The sequence below is a fragment of the Falco peregrinus genome, chromosome 3 (genome assembly GCF_023634155.1).
Source record: "Falco peregrinus isolate bFalPer1 chromosome 3, bFalPer1.pri, whole genome shotgun sequence".
Classification (NCBI taxonomy): Eukaryota; Metazoa; Chordata; class Aves; order Falconiformes; family Falconidae; genus Falco; species Falco peregrinus.
The window spans coordinates 110,627,103-110,653,691 of record NC_073723.1 but is presented as its reverse complement, the minus strand read 5'-3'; the positions used below and the strand labels follow the sequence as shown (position 1 = coordinate 110,653,691).

At 46.9% G+C, this 26,589-nt stretch overlaps 1 protein-coding gene across 2 annotated transcripts; it reads right to left on the bottom strand.

Annotated features, from left to right (window-relative positions):
* Positions 1 to 2,988: 2,988 nt before the first annotated feature.
* Positions 2,989 to 26,589, bottom strand: DDI2 (DNA damage inducible 1 homolog 2). Of its 2 annotated transcripts, XM_055798963.1 has the most exons (10): positions 26,380 to 26,589; positions 22,052 to 22,181; positions 20,741 to 20,971; positions 18,243 to 18,369; positions 16,045 to 16,172; positions 15,356 to 15,484; positions 14,462 to 14,565; positions 13,866 to 14,055; positions 9,457 to 9,519; positions 8,997 to 9,355 (listed from the first exon to the last, which is right to left on the bottom strand). In XM_055798963.1, the coding sequence occupies exons 1-9, from the start codon at positions 26,515 to 26,517 to the stop codon at positions 9,503 to 9,505; spliced, it is 1,194 nt and encodes a 397-aa protein (XP_055654938.1). In that variant the 5' UTR covers positions 26,518 to 26,589; the 3' UTR covers positions 8,997 to 9,355; positions 9,457 to 9,502. The 2 variants fall into 2 exon arrangements, with proteins under 2 accessions (XP_055654937.1, XP_055654938.1); XM_055798962.1 differs by lacking the exons at positions 14,462 to 14,565; positions 15,356 to 15,484; positions 16,045 to 16,172; ... (2 more) ...; positions 22,052 to 22,181; positions 26,380 to 26,589 and having other exon boundaries at positions 2,989 to 9,355; positions 13,866 to 13,930.

The following is a 26,589-nucleotide window of genomic DNA, read 5'->3' as shown; positions in this document are numbered from 1 at the left end:
ATCAGAGCACCTGGGGAAGAAGGTAAACCTCTCCGCTGGGGGGGTAATTAGAGCTGGGGGGAGATTAGAGGGAAACGACCCCACTAAAAATGCACACATGAATACAACTGAGCATGAAACATTCAAGCCTGATCTCTTAACAAGTCACTACAGAGACCAGTAAGCTAAAGTCAGCCCCTTTTAAAGAAGCCCAGCAGATCCAATGCACCGTTGGATTTTTTTTTTTTTTTTCCTGGTGAATTTCAGGATTTAGAAGCGTGGTCGGGGTATAAACAAGCTGTACAGCACCAGCCAGCAGGTAAGTGCATCCGTTTGCATTCTTCATTGCTCTGGAGGCACCAGCTGCAGTGTATACGCCTGTATAATCCCATGGTACAGCAGACTTCCTGGTCTCCTGTAGTTTTCCTGGATGTTTTGAATGCCCCAAGTCTTTGTTTTACTCCAAGTAAAATGAGTTGGTTATAATCCCTTAAAGCACCCACCACCCAAATTATGGATTTACATGGAAAATTCCCTGCTCCCAGCATTTCAAGACAGCTCCCATTCTCCCTGGACAAGCTCAGGAGATACCACCCAGTTCCTGCCACACGCTGGTCTGCTTCTTACCCTCTTCCCAAGAGATTTTTAACTCTTTGGCCAGTATTTACAGCCCAAAGTCAGCACAAAGAACATTACCCACAAAGAGAGGAGCCATCAGGTGCTTGTCACAAATGGATAGCGAGGCAGGACAGACTGAGTCACTGAGGTGCATCTCATTTCCTGCAGCACAGTGTGTTATATGCAAGATACTGTCTTCCCAAGATATGCACCTTACTACAGAGCACAGCTGTAAGGCACTCCAATAATGTTGCCAGCGATCCAGAAGGAAATTAAAGAGGCTCAAGAAAGATTTCAGGAGGTAGCAGTAGAGATTTAGGCAGGAAAACCTTTGGTATTAGGAAAAAACAAGAAAGAAGCCGCATGCTTATCGGGGTAAGCCCTGTATCTCACAACCAACCTGCAGCTCTGTGAACACACCTCCATTTCCACAACCAGGCACAAGTGTTTTGATTTTAAAACACTTCCCATTTTTATTTATTAGCAAAGGGACTAGGAACTACACACCCCTCTGGCAGCTGCTGTTGCGAGGGATTTCAACAACCACTTGCATCCTTGTCTGCATGACTCAACGTTGTTATTGGCAATCATGACAGCACCTTGTAATTAGTAAGCTTCGTTGTCAGAGACAATTATGTCATAGGGGAGCAACTTTGCTTCCAAGAGGGTCCTTCACCCCCAGCGTACCCCCAGGGAAAGAAGAGGTAGAGCAGATAACCAATGTAAGGCCAGCATAAATCGAAAGCCAGGCTGGCCTGCAGGGTTTCCCAAATCCCATTCTGGTGACAAACCTGCCCAAAATGTGGTTCACTTGGCAGAGCAACACCAGGCACGTGCTAGAACCACGAGATTGCAGAGAAGCAAGGCAGTGGACTTCACTGAGCGGAATTTATGAGTGATGGCTCAGTCACGTTTCTTCTGTCGACCATTCTCTGAACTATTCTGGTGCAGGAAGCCGCATGATGCAACGCTCACCTCTCTGCATCCAGCTCCTGCTCTTAATGCGGCCTCTGCACCCATGTGACTACTCAAAAACCCTTCAGTTATCATTTTTAAATCTAGACCACTGGGGGCTGGGGAGTCCCTTTTCCTAAATCTTGTAGGGGCTCCTAAAGCACCCATACAAGGTAACCACAGAAGGCACAGCACCTTACAGCAAGCTTTACATTTATTACATAGGGTCTGACCCTCTCTTGGCCATATAAGGGGCTGCAGATTTGTAAGTGCTAATGCCCCAGATGTCAGACAAAACGGGGACGATCCCAAACGTGAACACAGCTGTAACAGTGTACTTAATTTGCACTTGTATACAGTACCAAAAAGAAAACCATAAAGCAAAACGGACAAGACCCAAGTGCTCAAATCAGTTTTCAAACACCATTTAGTCCTTAAGCCATCTCCCAGCAGAAGGAATCACAACCAATATTTCGGCCAATGTACAAACAGGGCTGTAGCAGCCCACAGATTAGAACCTTCCCCCTTCCCACCCCACCCCAAGACCTGAATTCAAAACGTAGTTTTGCCCTTCTAATTAATGCCTGCCTTAATGACATAACTTAGTGACACCAGCATCACACGTAGAGCTCTGAACACAAGGAGGAAGCCACTGCCCAAGCATTGCTTTGTCACAGTAACTGATTCATAACCCTTCGCATTTTTGAGTGTGTCTGCTCAGCTGGTACTAACACCGACTGCTCTCGGATAGTTGAGATTTAAAATGGTCAAAACCTCTGCTCGTCTCAAGGAAAAGTGCATCCGTTTTTCAAGATCCGGAAAAGTAATTACGGCCCCATGAGACAAACGCTGCCGCTTAGGGTTAGCTGACTGCACCACAAGTTTCAGAGGAGGAAGAATCTCTACTCCCCCTTTCCACAACCTGTTCTATTACATGACACTAAGAGACCAGGACTTTAAAAAAATAAAAGGTGTTATTTCTAACTAAAACTGTCATGAGCTTTCCAGAGATAAAATTGCAAATTTTTTTGATGTCCCAAGAGATTAGCTTCCAGCTCCAGAAAAATTAATCCAACTGTCTCTAAACCTGCCTGGAAATGAGGTGTTTACATAGGAGACGTGAGGAGTGCCGCATTCATTTTTCCAGCGGACAGCGCTGTGGCCACGTGCTCCGTTTTGTGCTGTACTCCTAATGCTCTCCCACTTCCAAGTCTTGCCTGAAGGACTCGACAGCCCATCCCCACAGAAGGGGAATACACAAATTTCTCATGCCTGTTTTAAGGCCCTGCTAACTGTAATCATTTTAGCCACACATTTCTACTAGTTAATGTTGAAAATGGCAACATTTATGTTAAGGAATTGGCTTTGGAAAAAAAGCCAGAGAAGGATTTGAGTGCAAAGATGCTGACCTCAGAAACACAGACAGACCAATCAAGCAACATTATGATAAAGTGTTTATTCATTTTTTTAAATATCAAATTTTTTTTACACATCAATTTTGTTGATAAACAGTCCCCCAATATTAAAAAAAAAAAATCAAAAAAAGAATCAAGTGTGTATTACTTTGGGCAGAACCACATCCCATTCTCTGATGACACAACCACTCCTCCCTTCAGCCACCTGCGAGGACAACCGCAGTATGTTCAGCCCAGAAGAGTAAATGACACAAATGCAACCAGCTTTAGGATTCCTGAGTATTGATTCCCTCAAGTTCCTTACATGAGTCTGTAAAACTCTTAAGCTAAAAAGCATCAGTCAGAGATTAACCCAAACCGCTACACATTTGGATCACGGACTAAGCCTCGTCTACACAGTGCAGGAAGAAATATCTTGAACGCTTCAGAAGGGAATGATGTACACAAAACCGACCCCATTTCCCAAGCTGACTTCTGAGAGAGGCAGGCAAAAATACCTCTGGATTTCTCCTCTTTGAATTCACGTTAAGAGTTCTGGGGAGCCGTTTGGCAAGAAGTCCAAGTCTGGTGAGGAAACCTCTAGGATCTGTTCCTCCTTTTATTTGTAAATGGCATAGTGTTTCAAAGAAAACTTATCTGGAAGTTAAGCATTCAGCCAGTACACTTAAATATTGCTACTTTTGAGGAAAGGAGACAGCAAGAGACAAAGACAGAAAAAGGAACATATCTAGGAGGTACAAGGTTAACAGTCCCGGAGACCAAGTGTCTACGTAGAAAGTTGAACGTACGTAGCAACAAGGCAGAGATTGTCACGATAACGCAGCGTAGCTCAGCTCTGTCCAGCAGCAGGTAAACATGCCAGGGACCATCACCAGGAAATATTTCCTCCTCTTGGCAGAATTATCTGTGCCCAGAAACTTTCAGATGTCGGTATTTCACTAATCATCACCTCTAACCTCACCTAGTGCCTCATGTACAGAAACACGTGTTCAGCAAGAGGCCAAGTAAATTCCTTCAGTATCCTTAAGGAAGAGAATACATCTCAGAAACCCACAGCAAGATACATGACTGCAGTGGCTTTGGGAAACACCAGGAAACAAGCTCTACAGACCCACAAGGGTCCCCACAGGCACTGGCACCTTTAAGGAGCAGTTTCCAAGTGCCGCTTTATTCTCCATGGACTGACTTTTCATAGCGAAATCATTTTGCTAAGCTGATGTGACATTAGTACATTGGAGCAATGGTTAATGAGGAGGGGGAAGAGAAGGGAGTGAAGAGCCTTATTTCAGGCTAAGGATACATGGCTCCTTGGAAACCTGAACAGCTTTTGGCGTTACCTTTATCCCCAGAGCTCTAGCCAACAAGCTGTAGCAGTCTGTCATCCCTGCTAAAATAGAAGTATTCCCACTGTGGGCCAGGTAAGGGATTGCTGAAGGCTGAGCAAAGGATGCGTACATACAGCAGAGAGGACACATGTGCATGTTAAAACAGAAGACAACTTTTAGACAGCATTTGCTAAATACACGTTCTATTACATTTTATTTTAACCTTAAATACTCACCACTGCCCCAATTTTCTCCAACATAATTCTTGCTCCTAAAAAAATTACCCCCTAATTTAGCAGCACGTAGCCATTCACTCAAAGCAAGGCTCTGAAATTAAAGAGATTTAAATCACCAGGCTTGGACCGACTTGATAAAAAAGAGTTTTACATGTATTTATCCACTGGGGGTCAGGCTTTGTTTCTAGCAGTTCAGAGAAAGTTACCCAGGAAATTCTAGCACTACTGATAAATGTTTCCGTACAGCTTTGGCAGAAGGGCAGATTTCAAAAATTATGTTTGACAAAGAATAAAACTGAGCATTGAAGCAAATTGGCTGACGGTCTAAAGCTTTTATAGCATAAATTCTGTATATGCAGTCTAAGTAAATGTGGCCATAAAACTAGAGCCTTTAACCTGTTCGGTGCAAAGCAGCAGTACTTTGTCTAGCTATTAGCAATTGCTTCTAAAAACATAAAGTGTAAATACAAAAAGGGTATAACATTGACTAGCTAACATCTGATGCTTCAAGAAGCTGGCAGTAGACCAACCTGCAGGCTAAGGGCGCAAATTCGGCTCTTGTGCATCCGAGGACCAACCTGCAGCTGGTGTCTGTGTACCAGGTCAGGGCTTGCTCCTAGGACCACCTCACTGAGATCCGTGGTGTGAATTTGGAGCAGATTCAGCTGTTTAGACTGAGGATGCTCTGGATCTGAGAGCTGGGAGCCTCACTCGTGTTGCTGCTTTTGATAACAAACCAGATGCAGATGGGAATGGGTCTAATATATTTTACTTCCTAAGGCTTCTAGAGAAAGGTCCGATGACGCTGTACTCCTGTACCAGCCCAAGCGTTACCCTTGTCAGAGGGGGATTTTGCCCATTTGAGGTGGTCATTGCAAGGAGAATATTAAAAAAAAACCACTTCAGCAGGGGATTACTCTTACCACCTGCCTGGTAAGGGTCATTGTCTTGCCTCAGTAACTCATTTTGAACAGAGCCTGAAGTGAATTACTCGATGCTGCTGTGGTGAGGGGCTCCCAAACAGGCAAACACTGCTACCTCCACACCCACAGAGTAGTGCCTGCTGCCAGCACCACAATGAGCTCATGAGGGACATGAGCAAAACATGTCTGGGAGCCCCACACCTAGCTGGTAGGCTCACAGCTCATGCAAAAGCTCCACCTGACAGACACAGGAATGCCTTATAGCTCTTTGTTATTCTCAAGGATCTCCTGGCTACCCAAGCATCTAAGAAAAATCTGACAACCACCACTCACTGACATCAGAAACTCCTGCAAGTTGACAGATGACACCAAATTTGTGTGGCTTTTAAATGCCACCACACGTGAAAAAAAACCTTGCATACACACAGGCAAATCTGCTAAGCAACAGGGAGAACAAAACACCAGAAACACAGGCCTGAGACAATGATGACAACAAATGAAAGCCATGAACAAAAACATGTTTCCAGCCGCTGCTGACCCATAGCTTCAGGTTTAGCTCAAAGCAGAAAGTTCAAGATGACACAAAGCCACTTCCGAGATTTGCAAGTGGGACTAATTAAAAGTTCCTGTTTAAAATTTGGTTATCACATTCCAGCCACACTTTCCTTCCCCTTCCCCTAGCCCCAACAGTGTTTTGGGGCTTTGCAGAGCATCAGAAGTAGTTTATCCCCAAAAAAAGCATCTGGAAAGGGCTTCCTACAGCACAGCCTCGGTGAGTCCTCGTCACGCAGGCTACTCGCCGGGGACTTCCCAGAAGGCCACAATGGTTGTAATGCAGAAGCCATGTCAGTGCATTTGTTTCATCAACCCTATTGGGGAGCCCTCGCTTTTTAAGAGGTATTAAATTTTTAGTACCCCACCAGCCGCTACAGGCTTTCTGCAGTTTGCATTTCCACAGCTGAGAGGCTGTTCGTCCCCAGACATCCAGATCAACTAGTGCAAAGCAGATTTCTTCATTCTGCTGATCACACCCCTGCTTCGTGCATAGAGAATGCACGCACTGAAACTGTTCATTCTGTCCCGGGCAGAGGGGGATTAAGAGCCGTAACACACAGTTGGTTTGTTAAACAATTTCATCGTTAAGGTTTTGCCTTAAAGTGGTTGAGCTTGTTCTCTTGCACGGGGGAAACATGATGTGGGCAAGGCTAGAAAAAAACAAGTAAAATACTCCTTTTCCCCTCCCCCCCCTGCTGCATCTACAATTAATACCAGCACATCTTCAAATAAGTTAAAACGTCTCTTAAGTTTTGGTAGCACCAAAGTCTATCCCTTCCCTTCTTCTATCCCCAATGTTGTAAACTTGAACACACTGGCCCAAGAGCATTAAAGGGTTTGGCAAAAACAAGCATCAGCTTTCCCCATGCACACACAAAACCACACGCTTCCAGAAACCCCCTCCACCCCTCTTGCAAAGTGTTACATGTCTGTGGGCATCTACATACCTTCAGTAGCTGCCGTAATAGTTTCATCAGCGTCACAGATGGGACATTGGGTTACAAAGCGCAGGAGAGCTACAACAAATCCACAAAGTCCGTTTGGACAAGCGCTGTTTCACATCTGCACCACACCGAACTCACGTGCACCTCCTGTCCTGTGCACACACAGGCATGGTCAATTCACTTCACAATCTGCTTTGCGCTAGACAGGGCGGTGATCTTAATGGCTTCTGCTTTTTATTTGTAACATTGGAGCTTATTCTAAAATTGTACTTTTAAATAAAAACATTAATTTTAATCCAGTATGCATAATTCAAAGCTACCCTGTCCGCACAACACTAGGACGTTTTCTTTCTTTCAAAAGGCCAAATCTAATGAGTGAAACAGAAGAGACAAGTTACTTTGGCTGCAAATAATTAAAAAAATCTGGCTCAACATTCTGCTTGTACATTATGGTGTATAATTTAGATATGTCCTTTAAAAGAAAAGACACCCCAGTCAGCTACCTTTTCCGTAGTTATGTAGGAACAACAATACTCTTGGCTAGCAAAATGAGAAGAGCAAGATCTGCGTTTCCTTCTGCTTGTTCCAAAGCCTCAAGAGCTTCCCGCATGGTAAAACCAGCGCTGAGGATCCGATCAACATCAGCCGCAGGGAAAGCAGGTGGTGAAGCACCCGAGGTGAGTCCAGCTGGTGGGCTCAGCAGTGGTTCCTCACATCCACCCGAGGGCCATGGACCTGCAGGAGTAGAACTGCTGCTTCTCCCAGGTCCTTCTGTGAACAGGCTCCGAGCATCTTGAGGTGCACCTTCAGCCAAAGCAGGCGGAGAGGAAATGGATGCATTTTGCTCCACAGCTGGACTAGTTGGACTCTGATAACTTTCTGTCAAAACCTCCACCTGCTCAGAGCTCTGCTGCTGGTCAGATGGTGCTGCAGAACTCGCCACAACCAAATCACTCTTACCTGGAAGCTTCTGAATCTCTAAAGCACCTTCTCCGAGAGCAGGCTGTGCGGGACTGACAGACACGGTGCTGTTGTTTTCTATACCAGAATGACAAGGCTGTTTCCCCTCTGCTCTTTCACCTTCAGACATCAACTCACAGGGGGAACAACTCTGTTCCTGGCTGGCTGGATCTGAACCTTTCTGCTCACCTTCAGAAAGCCCCTTCTGCTGTGCTGCTGGCTCTTTGTGAACCCTTTCCAGCTGAGAGACTTCTTCAGAGGCAAGGATTCTACTCTCTCCTTTCCGACTGACAATCAGGAGTTTGTGAAGCTCTTTTAAGGCTGATGCTAGAGAGAAACATGGCTCTTCTGAAGGTCTTCCTGGATCCCTGTCCAGCTGATGGATGCTGGAGGGGGAAGAGCTGTCTTCAGCCACCAAATCAGACAACTCATTGTACCCTGCAGGAATTTCACTAGCGCCTTTCGACTGCGGGACATCGCTGGTGGAAAGCAGATCACTCAGGGACAATGCAGGCTTCGGCATCTCCACCTCCATGGAAAAAGCATCCGAGTTCAGGTCAGATAGGCTTCTGCTCTCAGCCTGCCGCTTCTGCTTGCTTGCTGAGCGGTGCGCTTCAGCTACAGACTGCTCAACTACATCTATCTCCATGAAGGCTTCCATGTGCGTACGGCTACAGGAGGCTGACATTTGGATGCTTCCTTTCGCACAGGGAAGACCCGCTTTCTCCAGTCCATCTCCTCTTGTTTCCATAGGAGGATTTTCTGGCTGGCTGGCTTCTTCCACAACAGGTTTCTCAACCGCACCAACGTGGCAAGGAGGCTTTGGGTCAGTTGTCTCAGTTTGCTCCTCCAGATGTTCCTTTTCTGGTTCTTCGCACGTCTGATGGTCTATGGGAAGCTTATGCTTTTGCTCCTGTTCCACCTGTTCTGAAGACCGACATACATCTCTATTTTGCCCATGCTTAGCAGCAGTGTCAGCCAAACCATTTTCTTTTGTCACCTCCAAAGGATGTTCCTGACCACGGTCTTGTTCTTTAGCGTCACTTTCCTTCAGACTGTCAGCAATAAATGTTTCTTTGAGTGTCTTCTGTGAAAGGCAAGCTGGATTGCAACAGGTTGCCTCCCCTGTCTGGGGAGAAAGGTCGTTATTTGCCAAGGAAGCATTATTGGAAAGATGCTGTAATAAGAGAGGACGTTCTTTTTCTGGGGTTATCTGGCATTCAGTTGAAGACTCAAAAGACTTGACGGCTCTAGGATCAATGGGCTCTGCAAGGCTAGATTTAGATGAGCAAATTGAAGCAGGGGCAGAGACAGAACGATCAAGTAATTGATTTGTGGGATTACAGATCTTGGAATTTAGTCCTGAAGACTGGACTGGATTTTGAAACCCATCAGAAGCTGGTAATGAGGGCATTTCCAGTGAGGTAGTTTCTTTGTCACTCTTCTCTAACAGAAGACAGACAGACAGAAAGAAAGTAGTTAGGACACGGGAGAAGCACTGCTTTCACTGTAGTAGCAAAAACTTATAAACCGACGGCTATAAATACCTGGTCTGTGGCCCACTCCAGCTGCAGTAAACACACACTACATGCATCAAGGCTTCTGACGTTCTGTTTGGATTAGGAAACAAACACACCAAACTTGTGTTAGCATTCAGAGCACTCCACATGCATGGTTATAGTCCTGCGACCTCGCCTCGCTGCTCCCCTCCCGACTGTCCATCGAGACAGTGTGCAAGCAGCAGGAGCTCCTCACGTTCACTGTCTTCCAGAAGGAGTTCTGCCTCGGAAATTCTTTACATCAAGTCAAAAATAACTCTGCTGGAGAACAATTTAAATGCCATTCTGTACTATCTATGCTGCAGAGTGGTCCGTGGGTGATACTGCACACTTGATAAAATACACGCAGCACAAGGCACGTGTCTAGCACTGTACTGGTTCACTCTCCATACGGCTGAAGATATCCAGGAGGCACATTTCAGGGAAATAAGAACCAAGATAGTAACACAGTTCTTGGACTGTGCTCCTGACAGTGCCATCACAGGCAAGGGAAGGTGAGCAAACACCAGCTTACTACAAAAGGGAAGCGTAAAGATCCTAGCGTGAAAGGCAGAAATCCCCAAAAGGAACTGCTGTCCGAGGCTGGGAAGAGCAAAGCAAAGGAAGAAGCAGCCAGAAGTCAAACCCAGCTCACTGTTTCCTTCTCCATAAGGAGAACGGATGAATTGCAGATCTCTATCAGAGGGCAAGCTGACCCCACAGCAGTGGTTCATCTGCCTTTGGGTGCAAGGAGAGCAGGAAGGATGAATTTTACATTTAGCACCAAACACTGGCTCTAGTTGTCAGAGGAGATTAAATAAGTGAACTTATCATGCTAATAGTCTAATCTTGCTAATGTATCAGCTTTCATGCTCTCATTAAATCACAAACATGACCTTTGTGGTAAGAGCACCTGTTCTTCCATTAAAGCTGTACAATTTGTTGCATTAGTTCCCTTTCCCTTCCCAGAGGCCTCCAGACTCAGTGGTCTTAAACACTGTTGTACCTTAAATCTTAATTTTTTTACAGATACTCACCCAAGTGTACTGGGGGACAGCTAACCATGCTCACATGTACAGTCGGGATTTCCTTTAAGTTCCACAACATGGATGAAGTCTGCCTTTTTCACCTCAGCTACTGGTTTCTTTTATTCTTCGTTAAATAAAAATGGTGCACTCTGTGCTGCGATACTGCACCTCTGATCGATACACTTTGGTATAAAATACAGCAGCCGCTGCACATGTGGTTTTAATGCAGCTACAACAACTTGGTGACCCGGGAGTATTAAAAAGCCAGAATTATCTTGCAGATTTTCAGACTGCTCATCTCTCATGAGGGTGGCAAAAAGGCTTGTGACACAGGATGCAGATGAAAACTGGAGGGATCTTTTTCTGTTTCTACGTGGTAGGATTACATTCACGCTCTCTGCTCCTAAGCCAATCCTTTAGAGAGGAAGCAAAACTGCCTTTTGACTCAGTGGATCGGTAACAAGGGTCTGACCAGCCAAACATGTCAGGGATTTGCAGTCTACTCCGACAGCAGAAGTAGCTGGTATTCTGCCAAACATCATCTTTCCGAGACCCATTGCCATCCTCCTCCCGGGGTTATCTACAGGAGCTGAATCCCAGCCCCATCAAGGATATCAATCCAGCTAACTCTGGGAACAAACTCTTCTCCACAAAGTGCATCATCAGGGATAAATTCCTCTCTACATTAGGAAAAGCCTGAGTTGCATATGTGGTGGCAGTGCCCTTCTTGTATCAAGGCTGTCTGGACGAAAAGCTGTAAACTACCTGAAATACACTTCCTCCTAAAGCAACTGTAGTTTTGCTGCCAGCTTTGTAAATCCTCCATAATCACCGAGTTTCTCAGTGGTGGTGGGAAACACTACATATTGGCAGAAAAGAGCAAGCTCTCAAAAATAAATGAAGCAGACGTGGAGGATCACAGTAGAACATACCAGGACTCCACTACCGCCTCAGCTGCCTTTCCATAGGTGTTGAAATGTGGGCTGTGGGGCTTAAATAAAGCTCAGGAATAATCCAGGTGAATTCAAACCAAGAATTTTAATAGCCTACAGATGTACACAGTGATTTCTGTTGTACCATCTACCAGAAGGCTGCACAAATTCAAGCAAAGAAAGATCACAGGCCTTGCAGGAAACTGATCTTCCTCGGTGCTATATTACGTCCTCTCTCTCTCTCTCTCTCCCTCTCCAGTTTCCTGTTCTTTCACTTGGGTTTTCCTGGTACCATCTAGCAGCAGCTGACAGTTTTGGAAGAGAGGAAGAGGGTATATTCTGTCATCTTAGGACACAGCCAACGAATGCCCGGGGACCAGAGGCTTGGAATATGTCTAAGACTTTCAGGCAGTCAATCTAAACAAGACCTGCCTTAGTTTTGTGCATTGGTGTTCTACAAGCATTAAGTGAAAACACAAAATGGATTTCCCATTTTCATAAATCTTTTACATTCCTCCAGGGCTCAGCATCAATGGAAAACAGCAGACTGCTGACTAGTCTAAATCAAGCCTCGTGGTCTTTAGAACTGTATTGGTACATAAGCAGCTTTGATTTAAGTAATTTTAGGCACTTTTAATTTTAAAGCACTCAACTAAAATGCTTTTATTGTAAAGACTCATATACTTTGGGCCAAGTTTGCTGAAAGGGTCAAACAAAAAGCATAAGAACTAAGTCCAACCAACTATGATGTCTGCAAAGTCTCATCTGAAATGGAGAGATACTGCAAAAAGCGAGCCAGGCTTCATCAGGCTCAAAGTTTTAACAGGAAAAGAACTAATACTACATCTGCATATTTCCTCTGTCAGGTTATGGGAAGAGACCAAGCTACCGAGTCCAACCTTTAGCAATGCCAAAATCCAGCAGGGGCAAGGTCAAATCTATGTTTGTGTTTCTCTCCACTTGCTGCAACTTAAGTTAATAAGCATTCAAATTTGGCTTTAGAAATCGAACATGTAAACCATTTCTTGCTGATTCATTAAAGCCAGGCTGTCCTCTTGAGGATTTTACATTTCTGGAAAACTTATATTCTTAGAATGGAAAAAAATTGGTCAGAGGGAGCAATAAGTGCAGCCCCATGCTCCCCTTAATATAAACAACTTTGTTATTCACAAGAAAGTCTTACTCTTTGGACTATCAAGAAGCAACAGGGAAGTATTATTCAGTGGATTACAACTGTTTTTTTAGATATATGTATGTATACATATATGGTTAAATCAGGTTATTGCACTTCAATTTTAAATATGGGCACACTGAAGTCTTAAAAAATTAGCAACAAAAATGTTGAAGAAATCAACTTTATCAGCTTAAACATGACCTGGCAAAGAGTTCTGCATGTGTGTGTGAAGCAGAATCTTACTGCATGCTGTCAGAGGAAGAATTAGCAGTAAATCTCAGAAGTCTCTATAAACTTGTTTATAAAATATTATCCTTAAGAGTTCTGAAAAAGGCCTAATATGAATACACAGCTTCACTGAAGTAGCAGGGGAAAAAAAACAACAAATATTTCCTTTAGTCAGAAGCATACGCTGAAGTTAAGGGAGGAGATAAACAGAAAATCTTGAGTTTCAGACAGTTTGGCTCACAGTTTAGCTTTCAGCTATTCTGGCATCTCCACCTCACTGAATTTTGCAGCTACCAAAATCTTTGGTAGCCCAGTCAGTCTGCATTTGTGCAGCTTATGGATTCCAGAGGCACAGGGAACAAAACCATAGCAAAGGTGCAAATTCTCTTTGCAGATCACATCTAAGGCTGATGATACACATTAGGAAGCAAATTCAGCTGCTGCTTCTGAAGTGCAGAGCAACAGTAACCTCCAGTAAGAGAAGCAATTCACCTTCCAAGGGCACAAGCACCATTCCAAGGAAAAAATGCTGAAATAATACTATTTCTAAAAATTGTCATGAACTTTTGCCCAGAGATTTGTACTTACTGCTACAGCTCCTCTATTTTTGTACGCTGCAGCTATTAACAACAGGATTTGTGGAAGCCTCCACAAAGCTGTTCTCACACAAGGCTGCTAAAATAGCACACAACTAAACCACATCCCTGACTAGGTACTACAACTTGACCCAGGTGACTGGGTGCCAGAGACAATCATTTATCTCCACACCTTTGAAGGCCAAGAAACTAGAGCAGGTAGAAGTCACCAGCACAAATTAATCAGCGAGCCCCCCCCCCCGAATGCCTTCATGCAGACAGATTTTGCTGTACACAAATGGAGAAGTGCAGTTAGAGGCCACAAGCGAGAATAAAGCCCCTTTCTCTCAACCATTTACTTGCTGATGCTGCATCAGACCGTATCTCCTAGGAGGTGAGAAGGGGGACTGCTGACAGACACACTGATACACAGCAAGAAAACTATGTGGATCAACTATTTCAGCTGGGCTTCTCCTGGTACCTGCTTCCTCTACGGACTTCTGTATTGCTTCTGCTAGTTCCTGGTCTGCAATATCCTCTGGCCGGACATCTTCCCGCCCGGCACCATAAGCCAGCCGGGCACACTCGGGGAGCTCGCCCTCCGGGAGGAATGTGGTCTGCGAGCCAGTCGTGCCAATCACTAGTACATTCTTCTTGAGATCAATCGAACACTGTGAAAGAGCATCGAGACATCAGAGGCCTGCGTGAGCACCAGGCAATTCCCGGAGAAAAAGGAGAAACAAAGTTAAACCATCCATTTCCAATGGGAACAGCTCACAGCAGCTAAGCGTGGGCCAAGAGCATCAGCTATAAGCAACGAGCCCCGTATGACTTGATTTGTAATAAATCATTCAGTTGGAAAGCTCTGAGCATCTTTGATCAGAGCGAAGAACTTCAGGGAGCAGCCAGACACCCTATAGCTATCCACGACGTATGTAGTGTATGTACTTCTTTCATAACTGGCTGGAAAACAATCCACCACCAACTCTCCCCAGAAAAATCCCAACACATTCACAGGCAAGGCATTTACACTTAACTTGGAAAAGCCAGTAACTGTTTCAAAAGAAGTTTTGATACCTGATGCCTCTTAAGCATATCCAGTCCTAGAAGCATGTCCATGGGCTGCTCTTCAAGGATTGAGAAGGAGCATGCCAGGAAATCCCCTTCAATCTGGACCTGAGCTGAAACACAAGGAAGAGAAGTTACCACCTTGCAACGCTACAGCGGAACAGATCTACTTTCTGCTCTTCCTTCTCCTGGGGAAGGTCTACACAAACATGCCGGGCAAATCTGAAACCAGAGCTCCAACGTACTGTTTTGGTCACAGAAAGTCTAGTGCTGTGCAAGCCCCAGGGACTACCAGGCTTGCCTCGGTCTCAAGAAGTTAATTATTTTAAAAGCTGACCTGCCCTAGAGGCTGAAGTATTGCTTATCTAATGCTCCAAGATAGAGGAGCTGCGTACAGCTCATTAGAGCACAAGTGTAAGAAGCAACAACAGTGGAAAGAACTGTTTTTTCAGACAACAAGGACAATTTTCTCTCATCCAGAGAACCTGCACAAGAGCACAGGCAGCCTTCTCTTCCCAAAGGAATACAAACCACTCCACTCTGCTGGAACCCTTCCTGAGCAACTCTTACCACCCACCAGTCCCACTACAAAAAGGGAAGATCGTGCTGCTTCACATTAGCATTGCCTTTCACACCCAGAGTGAACACATCCCCTGTGTTTGCAGGAGCTGAGGACTCCCTCACCTAGAAGCACTAACGTAATTCCATTAAAAAAAGCATTAAAATGAGACAGAAGCCAGAGTATGGTGCCTGAGACAAATGAACATATTGCAGATGCACTTTTATTTTACTCTGCAGGAGTTTCTAAAAATTATAGCATTAAACCAGATGCTCCTCAGTGCCAAGATTGCGGGAAACGCAAACTTCTGCTAAAGCTGCCCCAAGAAGAATGGCAGTACTTACCTAAGTGCACTCTGCCAATTATTTTCTGCGTCCCGACACCTTTAGCAATGCCAGCCCATCGCCGATCTACCAGCCTCATTATGTTGCACCTTTCAGCACAAGCCTGGCTCATGATGGTCATCTGGGCACCTACCAGCAACAGAACATGTGTTAAATCCTGACAGCTCACCACAAATTCAAAGTCTCTCCTGGAAGGGCTTAAGATCTTGCACTCGGCAGCTGGGAAACCAACCCGCCTGCATCAGGCAACGGCACTAGGGCATAAAGGCTTCCTGTGAATCCCGCTGTGTTGAACGGACTGCACACACACAGGTCAGCAGTGACAGTACAGTACGTATTACCGTAGAGCTGGAATAACCCCAAGTACTTTCCCTTTAAGGCTGTGGATGGGAAGCGCTACATTAAAGGCATGCCAAATCCCCCCATCTGTAAAAAGAGATAAGACATGCGTGGCAGTGACCTTTCTGGCATCACAGCCCCAGAGATTCTAACAGGAGCCTTGATCTGGGGTGTTCAAGCACTCATGCACACCACTCTCTCAACAATTCACTCCATTTGCTTTAAACAATGCCCAGGCTGCTCTCAGGTTTTTAATTAGGTGCTTCAAAATCTTGTAATAGAATGTTTTATTATGGAAATTTTTCTTCATCATTATCATCATTAAAGAGATGAAAATGGGAGCAATTCACCTGAGTCAACAAAGGCTTTCACTGGATGTCCGTTGACTTTGCAGTTAATATACAGCATCACCACCTGCCCAAAACTTTCAGGGGCCTCTTCCATCGCTATCGTCATATTTTCTTCAATGTTTTGTTGCCTGAATTTAATGGAGAAGAGAGAGAAAAATCAGACCTTCCATCAGCATAACCTTAACAGCATCCCTCTGACTTACAAACCTGGTAATCCCACCCACTGCAGCTTACCTTCCAAACAGCATGTTTAAATCACAGCAAAGACCGCTTCACTAGCTAAACACAGGCTTCTTAGCAGAGGGATTGCTAGTAATGATCTTGGCTTAATCCAGCGACGCCAGGTTGCTCCCCAGCAGCCATGAAGACTGCTCCTTCCAACACCTCGCCTAACTCACACTACAGCTCCTGACGACCTTCTGTTTGTAACAGAAACCTGTCACTACAGAGTTAACCTGGAGAACTAGTGAGTAAAAAACCTGCGTATTTATTAGTCACTCTAAAATAAAGCGCTGAGGGCACCGATGAAGATGTTGCCTGTAGCTACAATGCTGGAATCCCACACAGCAGCTGAACATAAAAATCCTCCAACGTTTCCCTGGTATCTTTCCTTTCCCAGGCACGGGGAGGGAGGTGAGCAACACCCCAGTGAGAACGCCACCGTGAACACAAGCCCTTGGTGCAAACTCAAGCCTACAGAAGAAACCCTCCTTCAAGGCCATCACGGCTGCTACATTCATCTTGGAAATGACAGGTATCCGCAGCATCCCAAAAAGGGAAATGGGCTTCCAATTCTGATGCCATTTCATTCTTCTTCCTCAGTAGGGGAAGAGGAAAACCCCCAAGCTCTTCTCTTACCCATCTTCTGTACTGTGATAGCCTTCCCACAATAAGATGAGCAGACGTGGTTTCTTGGTGGGGGAGGAAAACAGCTAACAGCATCCGAGACCTGGCTCGCTTGGGAGCTAAAGCGCCCTACTGCCAGTACGTCCCGCTTCATAGACTCATGAAACAGCCACACATTGTCTTGTCTTTTATTATTTAAGCTTAAATGGGATATACAGTGGTTAATCTTCAGTTTTTCTTGTCAAATCTATCCTTGTTTTCTCTGCACTTGCTGCTCTCTCCACCCAAGATACACTTGAAGGGCAGAGATGTGTCTCAAAAAAACTATGACGCTTGCAATAGCTTCCAATCAATCTTGGGCAGAGCGCATCCGATTAAGCAAGATGTTCAGAGAAACTAAGCGAAACCTGGGGACTGTTACATGTCCAAACCATTCCCCAACAGCTGCCTAGCCGTGGGCACATCACCTTTATCTGTCTCCTCATCTATGGAAGACGGAAATCGATCCTGTGCCTCCAAGCAATGTTTTACTATCTACAAATGTATATTTTTCTGCATTGCTAAGCTAAGCATTTAGCTGGCACCAACACCTTGTCAGTTGTAATGCAAGAATGACTCTGCTCACAAATGGATTTTACTTATGGCCAACTATGAGCCTGTAGCAGAAAGGTATTTCTTTATCAGGGTAAAAAACCACCAGTCATGTTCTGACTCAAGGTTTTATCACTCAATTTAAGAAATCAAGCTTCAAGCCAATGCAATTACATTTGGAAGGCAGCAAGAGGGAGCGCGTGCAGATGGGCAGAACATATTTCTACAGAACATCTCTTCTGACAGCAGTGATGTTCAGAGTCTGGAATTAGCCAGAGAGGCAAAACAATCAGCAGTACACAAACCCAAATCTCAAAGGCAGCTGGGAGAAATGACACCACGTTGCTGTGCAGAAAGCTCAGCTTAGAGACTACGCAGGCCCAGTTCTCCAGCTCAAAACACGTCCGAGGCACTCAAGTACCACCTGTGAAGAGGATCTCGGCTAAGTGCTTCTGTTCCAGAGTGGGTCAGCTTAGACGGCACTGGGACATCACACGCACAGACAGCAGCGCTGTCACCTTACCATCTGTGCTCAGCCAGATACATCTAACGATGGGGTGTACCTTCACACTCCTGAATCCCAACCTTCCCACGTGCAAAGGTGGCTCAGAGCATCGCCCTGCAAGCGAATGTGTGTCTTAAGGCAAGACCTAAACACAATCCTTGCATCCTCCAAGGAAAAGGCACCACGGATAGAAGCACCCTGTGGAAAAAAGCACCGTGAAGACCTCCAAAGCCTGCAAGCAACTTTGGTTTGCTACCTTATGTCTTCTTCTATCTTGGCCTGTGCCTCAAGATCAAAAGGGTCAGCTGAATAGAGTCGGATCCTCTCCTGCTCCCGCCGGGCTCGGTCCTGCTGTTGCTCCAGCAACACCCTGGTGAATTTCTCTGCAGTAACAAGGAGATACAGAAATGCTTTATACTGGAAATGACTCTTGCAAATCAAGTCCTGGCACAGCAAGCTCTTCTTTTGATGCCAGCATGCACTCAGGGGCAGACTCAGCAGCACAGGCAAAAAAGGCTTCCTCTGAAGGCAGCACGGATGGACCTCAAAGGGTCAGTGGCAAACCTGAGAACCCACCGAGATGAAAAGCAACTGGACAGAGCCTCTTTCTCCTTCTGTCTGCTACCCAAACTCAGCACAAACAAACTCATTTTCTTTGCACGTACATTTTTATATGGAAGAAAAATGGAAAAAAACCATGAAGACAACAAGATTTAAAACAAAGAGCTGCCTTGAAAACAGGAATTCGTTCTTCTATTGCAGCAAGAACTGCCTACACCATACTCAAAAAAAAAAACCCAAAACACCACACCAGCTGCAAAACCAGCAGATAAATGAGACCCAAAGCAGAAATCATGACTACAGAACTTGCACAATCCAAACAAGGCGCTCGAGTACATGTGTATTTTGAAAAAGCTTCAGAGATAGAAGCGAGATTTCATAGCTCTCAGCAGAATGGCCCATCTACAAAAGCAGCTTGTAAAAATACATCATGTTTTACACTCAGCAATCCCCGGTAAAATAACACCCTGTAGGTCCAGCAAATGCAAAACTGCAAGGCATAAAAAGGCTAACAACAAAACTGACTTTAAACCCAAGCAACACAGGCAGAGACCTTATAATCCCTAAAGCTGGATACCTGGCACCGAAATCAAGAGGTCCTAGGCAGGCACCTGCTTCACAAAGTCTAGCCGCATTTTTAAGAACACGGTTTTCAGATCCCCACTTTTTGGATAGCCTCTGGCTGTTTTTTACTACTTGGATATGTGATCACACACACTCCCAAAAGGACTTGGCAATATATTAAGTTCTGTAAACACAGAAGGTTGTGGGTTTGCTTCCAGAAATGCAGTTCCCATGAAGAAGCTCTCTGGCTCAAAGGCTGTTAACATGTTCAGGAAGGCACTGGGTATGTTTTCTTGATTGTTTTTTTTTTTAAATTAGGCTTCTGTATAGCAGGTGCCTTCTGAAGTGCCTGTGGTGCATCCAGCACAGTCACGTGGCACACATCTGTGCATGTATTTGAGCAGAGCCAGAGCTGAGCTGGATCTGTGCCCAAATATCGACAGCAGCAGCAGAGAACGATGAGAGCGTAACCAGATCAAACCACTTCCTTCTGCCAGCCCACTGCAGCCATTTGGGACTGAAAATGCACATCAGATTCAAAGTTTATTGTGCACAACAAGGCAGATCAGCAGATGAGCCAGTTCTGCACGTCTTGGGCTTAACCTCTCGTTTTCTGCGCCAAGGGCAGCACATCTTCTCAAGGTGATGGGAAAAACTCCTGCCCTACGGACATAGTCCTTGCAAGAAGTGTGAAGAAACCTGAGAGCGCAAAGGACACCGTTTTAACTCTGAATACAGACTAAAGTCAGAATTAAAAAATGAAACAGGCTGACAATATACATGCAAGTTCCTTTCTAGCTTCCTTTGACAGAGAGAAACCACTAGGATATAATCTTGAACGTGGAAAAAAACCATCTCGTGCTAGAAGCTCCTTCTCCTCATTCACTTCCCCAAAGCCAAGAGGATTTATTTCCTAGCTAAACATCTTGCAGAGGTTTAGAATCACGTCTGCTGATGCCCAGCACACCGCTCCGATTCTCCTACTGAAAGGACACTACAATTCAAAGCTTTCATCACACGAAGAACGAGGAACTGCCATCAGCTACTCACCTGCAGAGGAAGGGAAGGGCATGGTACCAGGCTTCAGTTGTGCCCAAAATAGGGGAACACTTTCAAGATTAACAGAAATTTAAACATTGATGACTATTCCTATTGAAAAAGCTTTTCCTCTCCCTTTCTGACACACACAGCAGCTAATCATTACAGAAAGAGTTGGTTTTACAGCATACAGCGCTCTACGGAGGTCTCAGTGGGCTCTGGGACGCAGCAAATGCAACACCGTTACTGGGAAATGTGCATTCGGAGTCTTTGCGTAGAAGTCAGGAGCTGAGACACTTGTGTTCGCAGAAACTCAACCTGCCTGTGCATCTGCTATTTCAGACCAGGGGAACAGAGGATATTAAAGAAGCCAATCGGAAGAAATACGCCCAACTTGCCAGAAATGGTCGTTAGATAGAAGAAGAGGAACTCTGCCCCGAGTCCTCGCAACTGGCACCATTTATCAGTACCATCAATGAACTGGCAGCAAATCTCCCAGCTAGGTAAAACCTGTGGCTGATAAAAACCTTCTATTAGAACTGAGCTCCAACAGATTTAAAACCACTCCCGCAGATTAAAAAAACAACTTACCGAGGTCTCCACTGAGCAACGCTTCCGCCAAGGGCGGATTGCGCTCCTTCAGCAGGGACAGCTCGTGGGGATTTGCAAGCAACATCTCCCGTAGCAGTGCCGGATTGTCCAAACCCTGAGGGAACGATGGTGCATCAGGAGGCGACGGGCGAAAACGCTGCGCTGGTGGCTGATGCTGCTGAGAGGATGTCCCAGGAACCGCGATGCTGCTGAAGTCTATCCTGGGCAGACCTTGAGGGAAAAAAGAAGTCAGACGGGTCAGCGCTTCGTATTTACAACTCTGCTTGAAAAACACCGTGGAGAAGCCATGGGAAGGATGAGCTGCTCTTAACGCTTCGGTATTAGGTCGGAGTCTGTGCACAGCAATTCGTGTCGGAAGCGCGGCCACGTACTCAGGTTACTGGGTTAGGAATGCCAGCACCTATTTATGTAACTGCTCTAGCCTTCTATCTGCCCCATTTTTTTATCCCCTGAAATGCACTTAGTGAATCGCAGATTAGTTATTTCCAGCTTCGCAAATGTGAGTACTGCATGGAGGGACAGCCAGGCTAAACCCAGTGTCTCTAAGGCACTTCTGAATCTCTCAGATTTTAAAAAAAAAAAAAAAAGGGGGGGGGGCGGTGGGGGGGAGCAGGGAAGTAACACTTCTGCAGACCTGCATTGCAGGTACCCATCCTCCAGCTGAGCCAGGAGGATGAAGACCTCGAGCAACACTCCCACACCCTTCTCAGCCAGCGGTACCTTCTTTTCCAGTGATATTTTATGACGGGGATTTGCCAGAAACTGCTGCAGAAGGCAGGACTGAGGAGCAGGGCCCCACTCAGACGTTATCGGAGGAGCCTTTTGCATGTATGCACGATTGCATAACGGGGTTTGTTCGGATGCGGCTTCTCTGGGTGCTTGTCACAGTACGGATTGAGAGCGCACATGGATGCACCTTTCTAACATCCCTGAGCCATGCAGACGGCGTATTATCGTGCCATTACACCGAGCAGGAAGGGAACCAGCAGTCGTATGAAAATTCACACACCTTAACAGAAACCATCGTTGTGAACCGTTTACCTTCCCCGCTTTCTCTGTATTTCCCCAAAAGAACAGTAAAATGGTATTTGCTTCCTTGGAATAAAAAAAGCCCGTTAAGTAACAAGCCCTTTGGCTAATTTTAAGAGCCCCATCTCTAGCCGCCCTCCTTTCTTAAGTGTTTTGCCTAGCACGGTACTGAAGGAGACCAGCAGGAGATGGAGCTGGTATTTGATAAATATTGAGATCTTTGCACGCTCAGAGCAAACGTTAACAGAAATCCTTTCTCACCTGGGAAACGGATGGAGGGCCGTGGCTCTGTGATCTCCTTCTGTCGCAAAATCACCACATCCCCGTCTTTCAAGCCATAGGAGGCCAAAGATCTGTTGTTGTCAGTTAGGGGCCGCTCCGCATAGACGATCTGTTCACGGAGAGAGCGCAATGAAATACACCACGCATGGCAAAGTGGGTAACATCTCGCTTTTTTATTATTTTTCTTGGGTTTTTTTCTTTTTTAGGAAAGTGTTCCAGTAAATCCTCTGCACCCATCTCAAGCTTCAGAAGGAAAGATGTGCAGTTCTCACCACGGGCAGGCCCTGCCAAAGCATCTCCACCTCAGGCAAAGAAACACCTCAACAAGTGAGCGGCTGGACAACGACAGAGTCAGTCTTACCAAAATCCGGCAGCGGTTTCTCAAAACCCAGCATCTCAGAGAAGGGCTGGTCTCTCTTAATTAGAGGCCAAGATTATTAAAGGAAAGCAAGCCTTGCACCAGGACTGCTCGGACACGTCTCCAAAATCCCATCTCTATGGTTACCCAAGTCACAGCTGCCTTCTGCAGCGACATCTCCCCCACGTCAGCACCTACTGACCAAGGACCGACTGCCTACGTGCAGGCAGTGTCAGTCAGGGTAGATCCATGGATGATCCAGTCCAGTATCTGCGATCTCTGCCTTTTCCCACAACATGGCTCCCCTGAACAACCAGTTTTACAGGGACCTCAATGGTTAGCCCAGTGATTTCCAGTTTACTTCGGTGATGTAACCATACCCAGACTCGAAGGCTCAGCACCCAAAGATACCACTCCCAAGGCTGCAATCGGTCCAAAGCCAGGAATTAACTTCTTTTGACTATAAAATACATTTTCTATTAAGATAATCTGACTTAACGAGGGGTCCGCAGATTAAACATAAAAACATATTGAGATAAAGATGAATAATCACCATGGGAACATTTCTATTAACATTACCTCTGTAATACCTACAGATGCCCTAAATTACAGAGAAGCATGGCAACAAAAGTTCCCAGAAATGGTTTCTGCTAAATATTACGGTTTCTGTGCCTTCATTGGAGCACAATGAGACCAGGCTGCTCGGTTCAGCAACCTCCTACCCCTGGCACAAATCCAAAGCAAGAAGCACTGGAGAACTTGGCCTAAACCCGTTGGGCATATGATCGAATTTCCCATTTACCACCTTGTTTAGCAAGACCTCGTCTCTCCTGGTCTGGAAAAGGCCGGTTCAGCAACAACAGGTTTGCCGCAGGTCGGGACTAGCAGAGCTGTGTGGGAGAAGCTTTCGCAGTCCTTGCGTGGATGGGCTACAGCTCTACCCAACGCTATCGCAAGGAGCGGATCCAAAAAGAAGATCCAAAAAAAACCCCCAATTACTACACATCGTAAGGTCTGGAAGACGCTACAGACTTTCACTGCTTTACTCCAGCAACTCAGAAATACTACAGAGAATCTCACCAAGGCATTCTAATAGCGGAGATCCACCAGCAGCAGCGGTGCCAAAGTAAGACATGTCAGAAAAAGCAAAAATAGTAAGAACCACGTTCGACAGCAACCCAAGCCGTCAGAATTAAGAGAAACACACAGAATTAGAAACAAGCACAAGCGTCGTACCGTCTCATTAACGACACACTTCACAGCCTCAGCGGCATTGCACCAGACTGGGTCCCTTCCAAAGCAAACACGGGCCCGTTTGCGATCTATATTAAGGCACGCAGTCTCTGCTCTGATGGTTTGCAAAACATTACCGGCATACTAAGGTTAGGGAAGAGTCCCAGTGCATCCTCTCACGTTACGGCCGCGTCCCACCCAGCTGACTCAGTAACGCCATTGCCCGCAGAGAAAGCAAGCTTGTAAATAAATCCCAGCTGCACGCGCAAATCTCAGATGGCAGTTTCCCCGCGCAGACATTGTGGAAGAGACAAGTTAATCAGTTTAAGTGAGGTTTTACCTCTGTCATCTTGCTGGGATTGGATTTATAAGTGTTCGGCCTTAACACCTGAGACAGTGAATTAAGCGCCCGGCGCTCACTCTACATCCATTAGCCATGCGGCTTAGTACGCTTTTGAAACCCTGCCGCTCTGCTGTTAAAACAAACTGATTTAATTTTGCTGTGTTTTGATTATCTGGTTTGCAGCATATTTTTGCAGGCTGGCCAGGTACCTGACGTGGGCTCTTCTGGAGGTGACCTGGGCAGGGACGCAGGCGCTGACACTGCACGACGGCTGGATTTTGCATGATGCCATAGAGTAGAACCTCCTTACGGAGCAAGGAGCCCCAGCCAAGAGTGCGAGATACCACCAACAACCATAAATCAATCCAAACCCAGAACCCGTTAAATATTCCTGCGTGTGGCCCTGGACAGGAGATGCATGGTGTGTAAAGCTGGAGTAACTAAGGCAATGAACGGTGCTGCCAGCAGAACGCACAGCTCCCCTGCTGAAAGCCTCCCCATCTCTTCTCCAGAAAAGCCACCACCTTGGTGTGCGGAGGAAACCGCAACGAGCCAAATAATTTCCCATCATCTCACCCAGCTCCTCTTATCGCCGCAGCCTGCCAGCAGCCATCTCTGTTATCTTGCGTCGCCCTCCACCATCCCTCAGAAACCCCGCGGTCCCCTCCTCGCCTCCTCCCCAAACTGCAGCGCCCGGAATTAATTTCACAAAAAAGCAGAGACCAGAACCAGGATTAACCCTCCTCGACGCAGCAGTGGTTTACTAGAAAATTCGCCCTCTTTTGTGCCAACGCGACACCTTTAACACAACGTACGCCCTGATTGTGGCAAAACAGCAGTAAACCACCAAGTCTGGTAAATGTAACGTTGCCTGTTAGCGAAGGACAGTTGAAGCACGCAAAATCCTACACAACAAGCCGCTTCACTGATAATGGGAATTTTTATAACTTTCCCCAGCACTGAAGGTCCTCCAGATGCTTCACAAGCACTGGGCAGGAACAGCAGAGAAAGGAACAAAAAATACGTGGCTAGAAAACACGAAAAGAACTGAAACGAGATGATGCACAAATGGCAGATGGGTGAGCAGAAGGCAAGCAGAGGTGGCTACAAAAAGCACAGTGCTGATCCCTGATACCATCGCTAAACTCCGCAGCAGCTTAACAATGGTGGGGCAAAAACTCAAAGTGAGGGAACTCCCGCCAAAATCCAGACAAAAAGTCTGTGACCCCTCGTTATCCTAAAACGGACCCAGAGCTGGCACGTTACCGTGATGCAAGGGGCACAGAGCTGGCAGCGAGGAGTTTATCGAGGAGAACATATTGCAGCCACAGCTCAGTGTCCCATGCGCTGAGGTTGTCCCTGTTACCGGCCATGAATGTGGGTGGCTGTGACACAGACACGGGGGGTTTCCTGGAGCACAGCAGGTGGGCACCTTTCTACCCACGAAAACCCAAGAGGTTTTTCTTCCTCTAAAGGAAAATCCACCTCACCTTGATTTTCTACCCTTGGCTTTGGAGACGGCTTCTCACTCAAGCCCAACCTCCCATCCCAAAATAAAGGGCTTGCCAAAGGCAAAGCAAAACGCCGCGGGTAAAGCGTCGGGAACCTGTTCGGCCAGGGAACGCATCCATTCCGGGGCTGCCGGTTCAGCAGTTTTTCCATCACTGACTAATATTTGCTTACTCGGAAAAATAACTTTATTAATTTAGCTCAGCAAAGGCAGGGGAAGGAAAAGCCATCGCCACAAAACTCCGTAAACTCTGCCAGGCACGGCCAGCGCCCCGGGAAAAGGCGCTGACATCACTGTCGCCTTGCAGGCAGCGATGGCCAAACCGGGGGGAGTGACCCCAAAACAGTGAGTAGAGCCCGAGGGAGAGGGGGAGCTGCCCCCACGGGTGAGCCCCCGCTCGGGGCCGCAGGGGGGTCTCTGTCGGGGAACCGGGTGGCTGCCCCGTTCGTCTGGAAGGAAAAAAAGGGGGAAAAGCCCCAACCCGCCCTAGGCACGGCAGGAATTCGGTGCGATGAACCATCCCTGTCCCCCAGCCCCGCTCCTGGGGCCGGAGGGGGCCGCCCCCTCCCCGCGCCCCCCCGCTGCTCCCCCTCCCAGCCCTGCCCCCCCCCGGGCACCGAATTCCTTCCGCACCCCCACAACGCCCCTTTTTATCTCCCGTTGACGCCGCCGGGAACGCCGGGCCCCTCCGGGTGGAGGAGCGGGCTAGGGGGGGGCGCGCTGCCCCCCACCCCGAAAGGCGGGCGCGGGGAGGGACCTCCCCCTCCCCGCAATGACCTCCGGACCGCGGAGGGGACGCGCAGCCGCCCCCCCGGGAGGACCCCGAGCCGGCCCCGGTGCCGGGGGGGCGGGCAGGGCCTGACCTGGCTCTCGGCCGCCGGGATGCCGGACTCCAGCTCGCACAGAGCGCGGAAGTTCTGCAGCTCGAAGTCGGCGTCCACCTGGAGAGAGAAGGTGAGCTCGCTGCGGTCGCGGCGCAGGCAGAACACGGTGAGCAGCATGGCCGCCCCGCCGCCACCGCCACCGGCCCCGCCGCCGCCAAGGGCCGCCGCCGCCGTCAAGCGCCGCCGTCG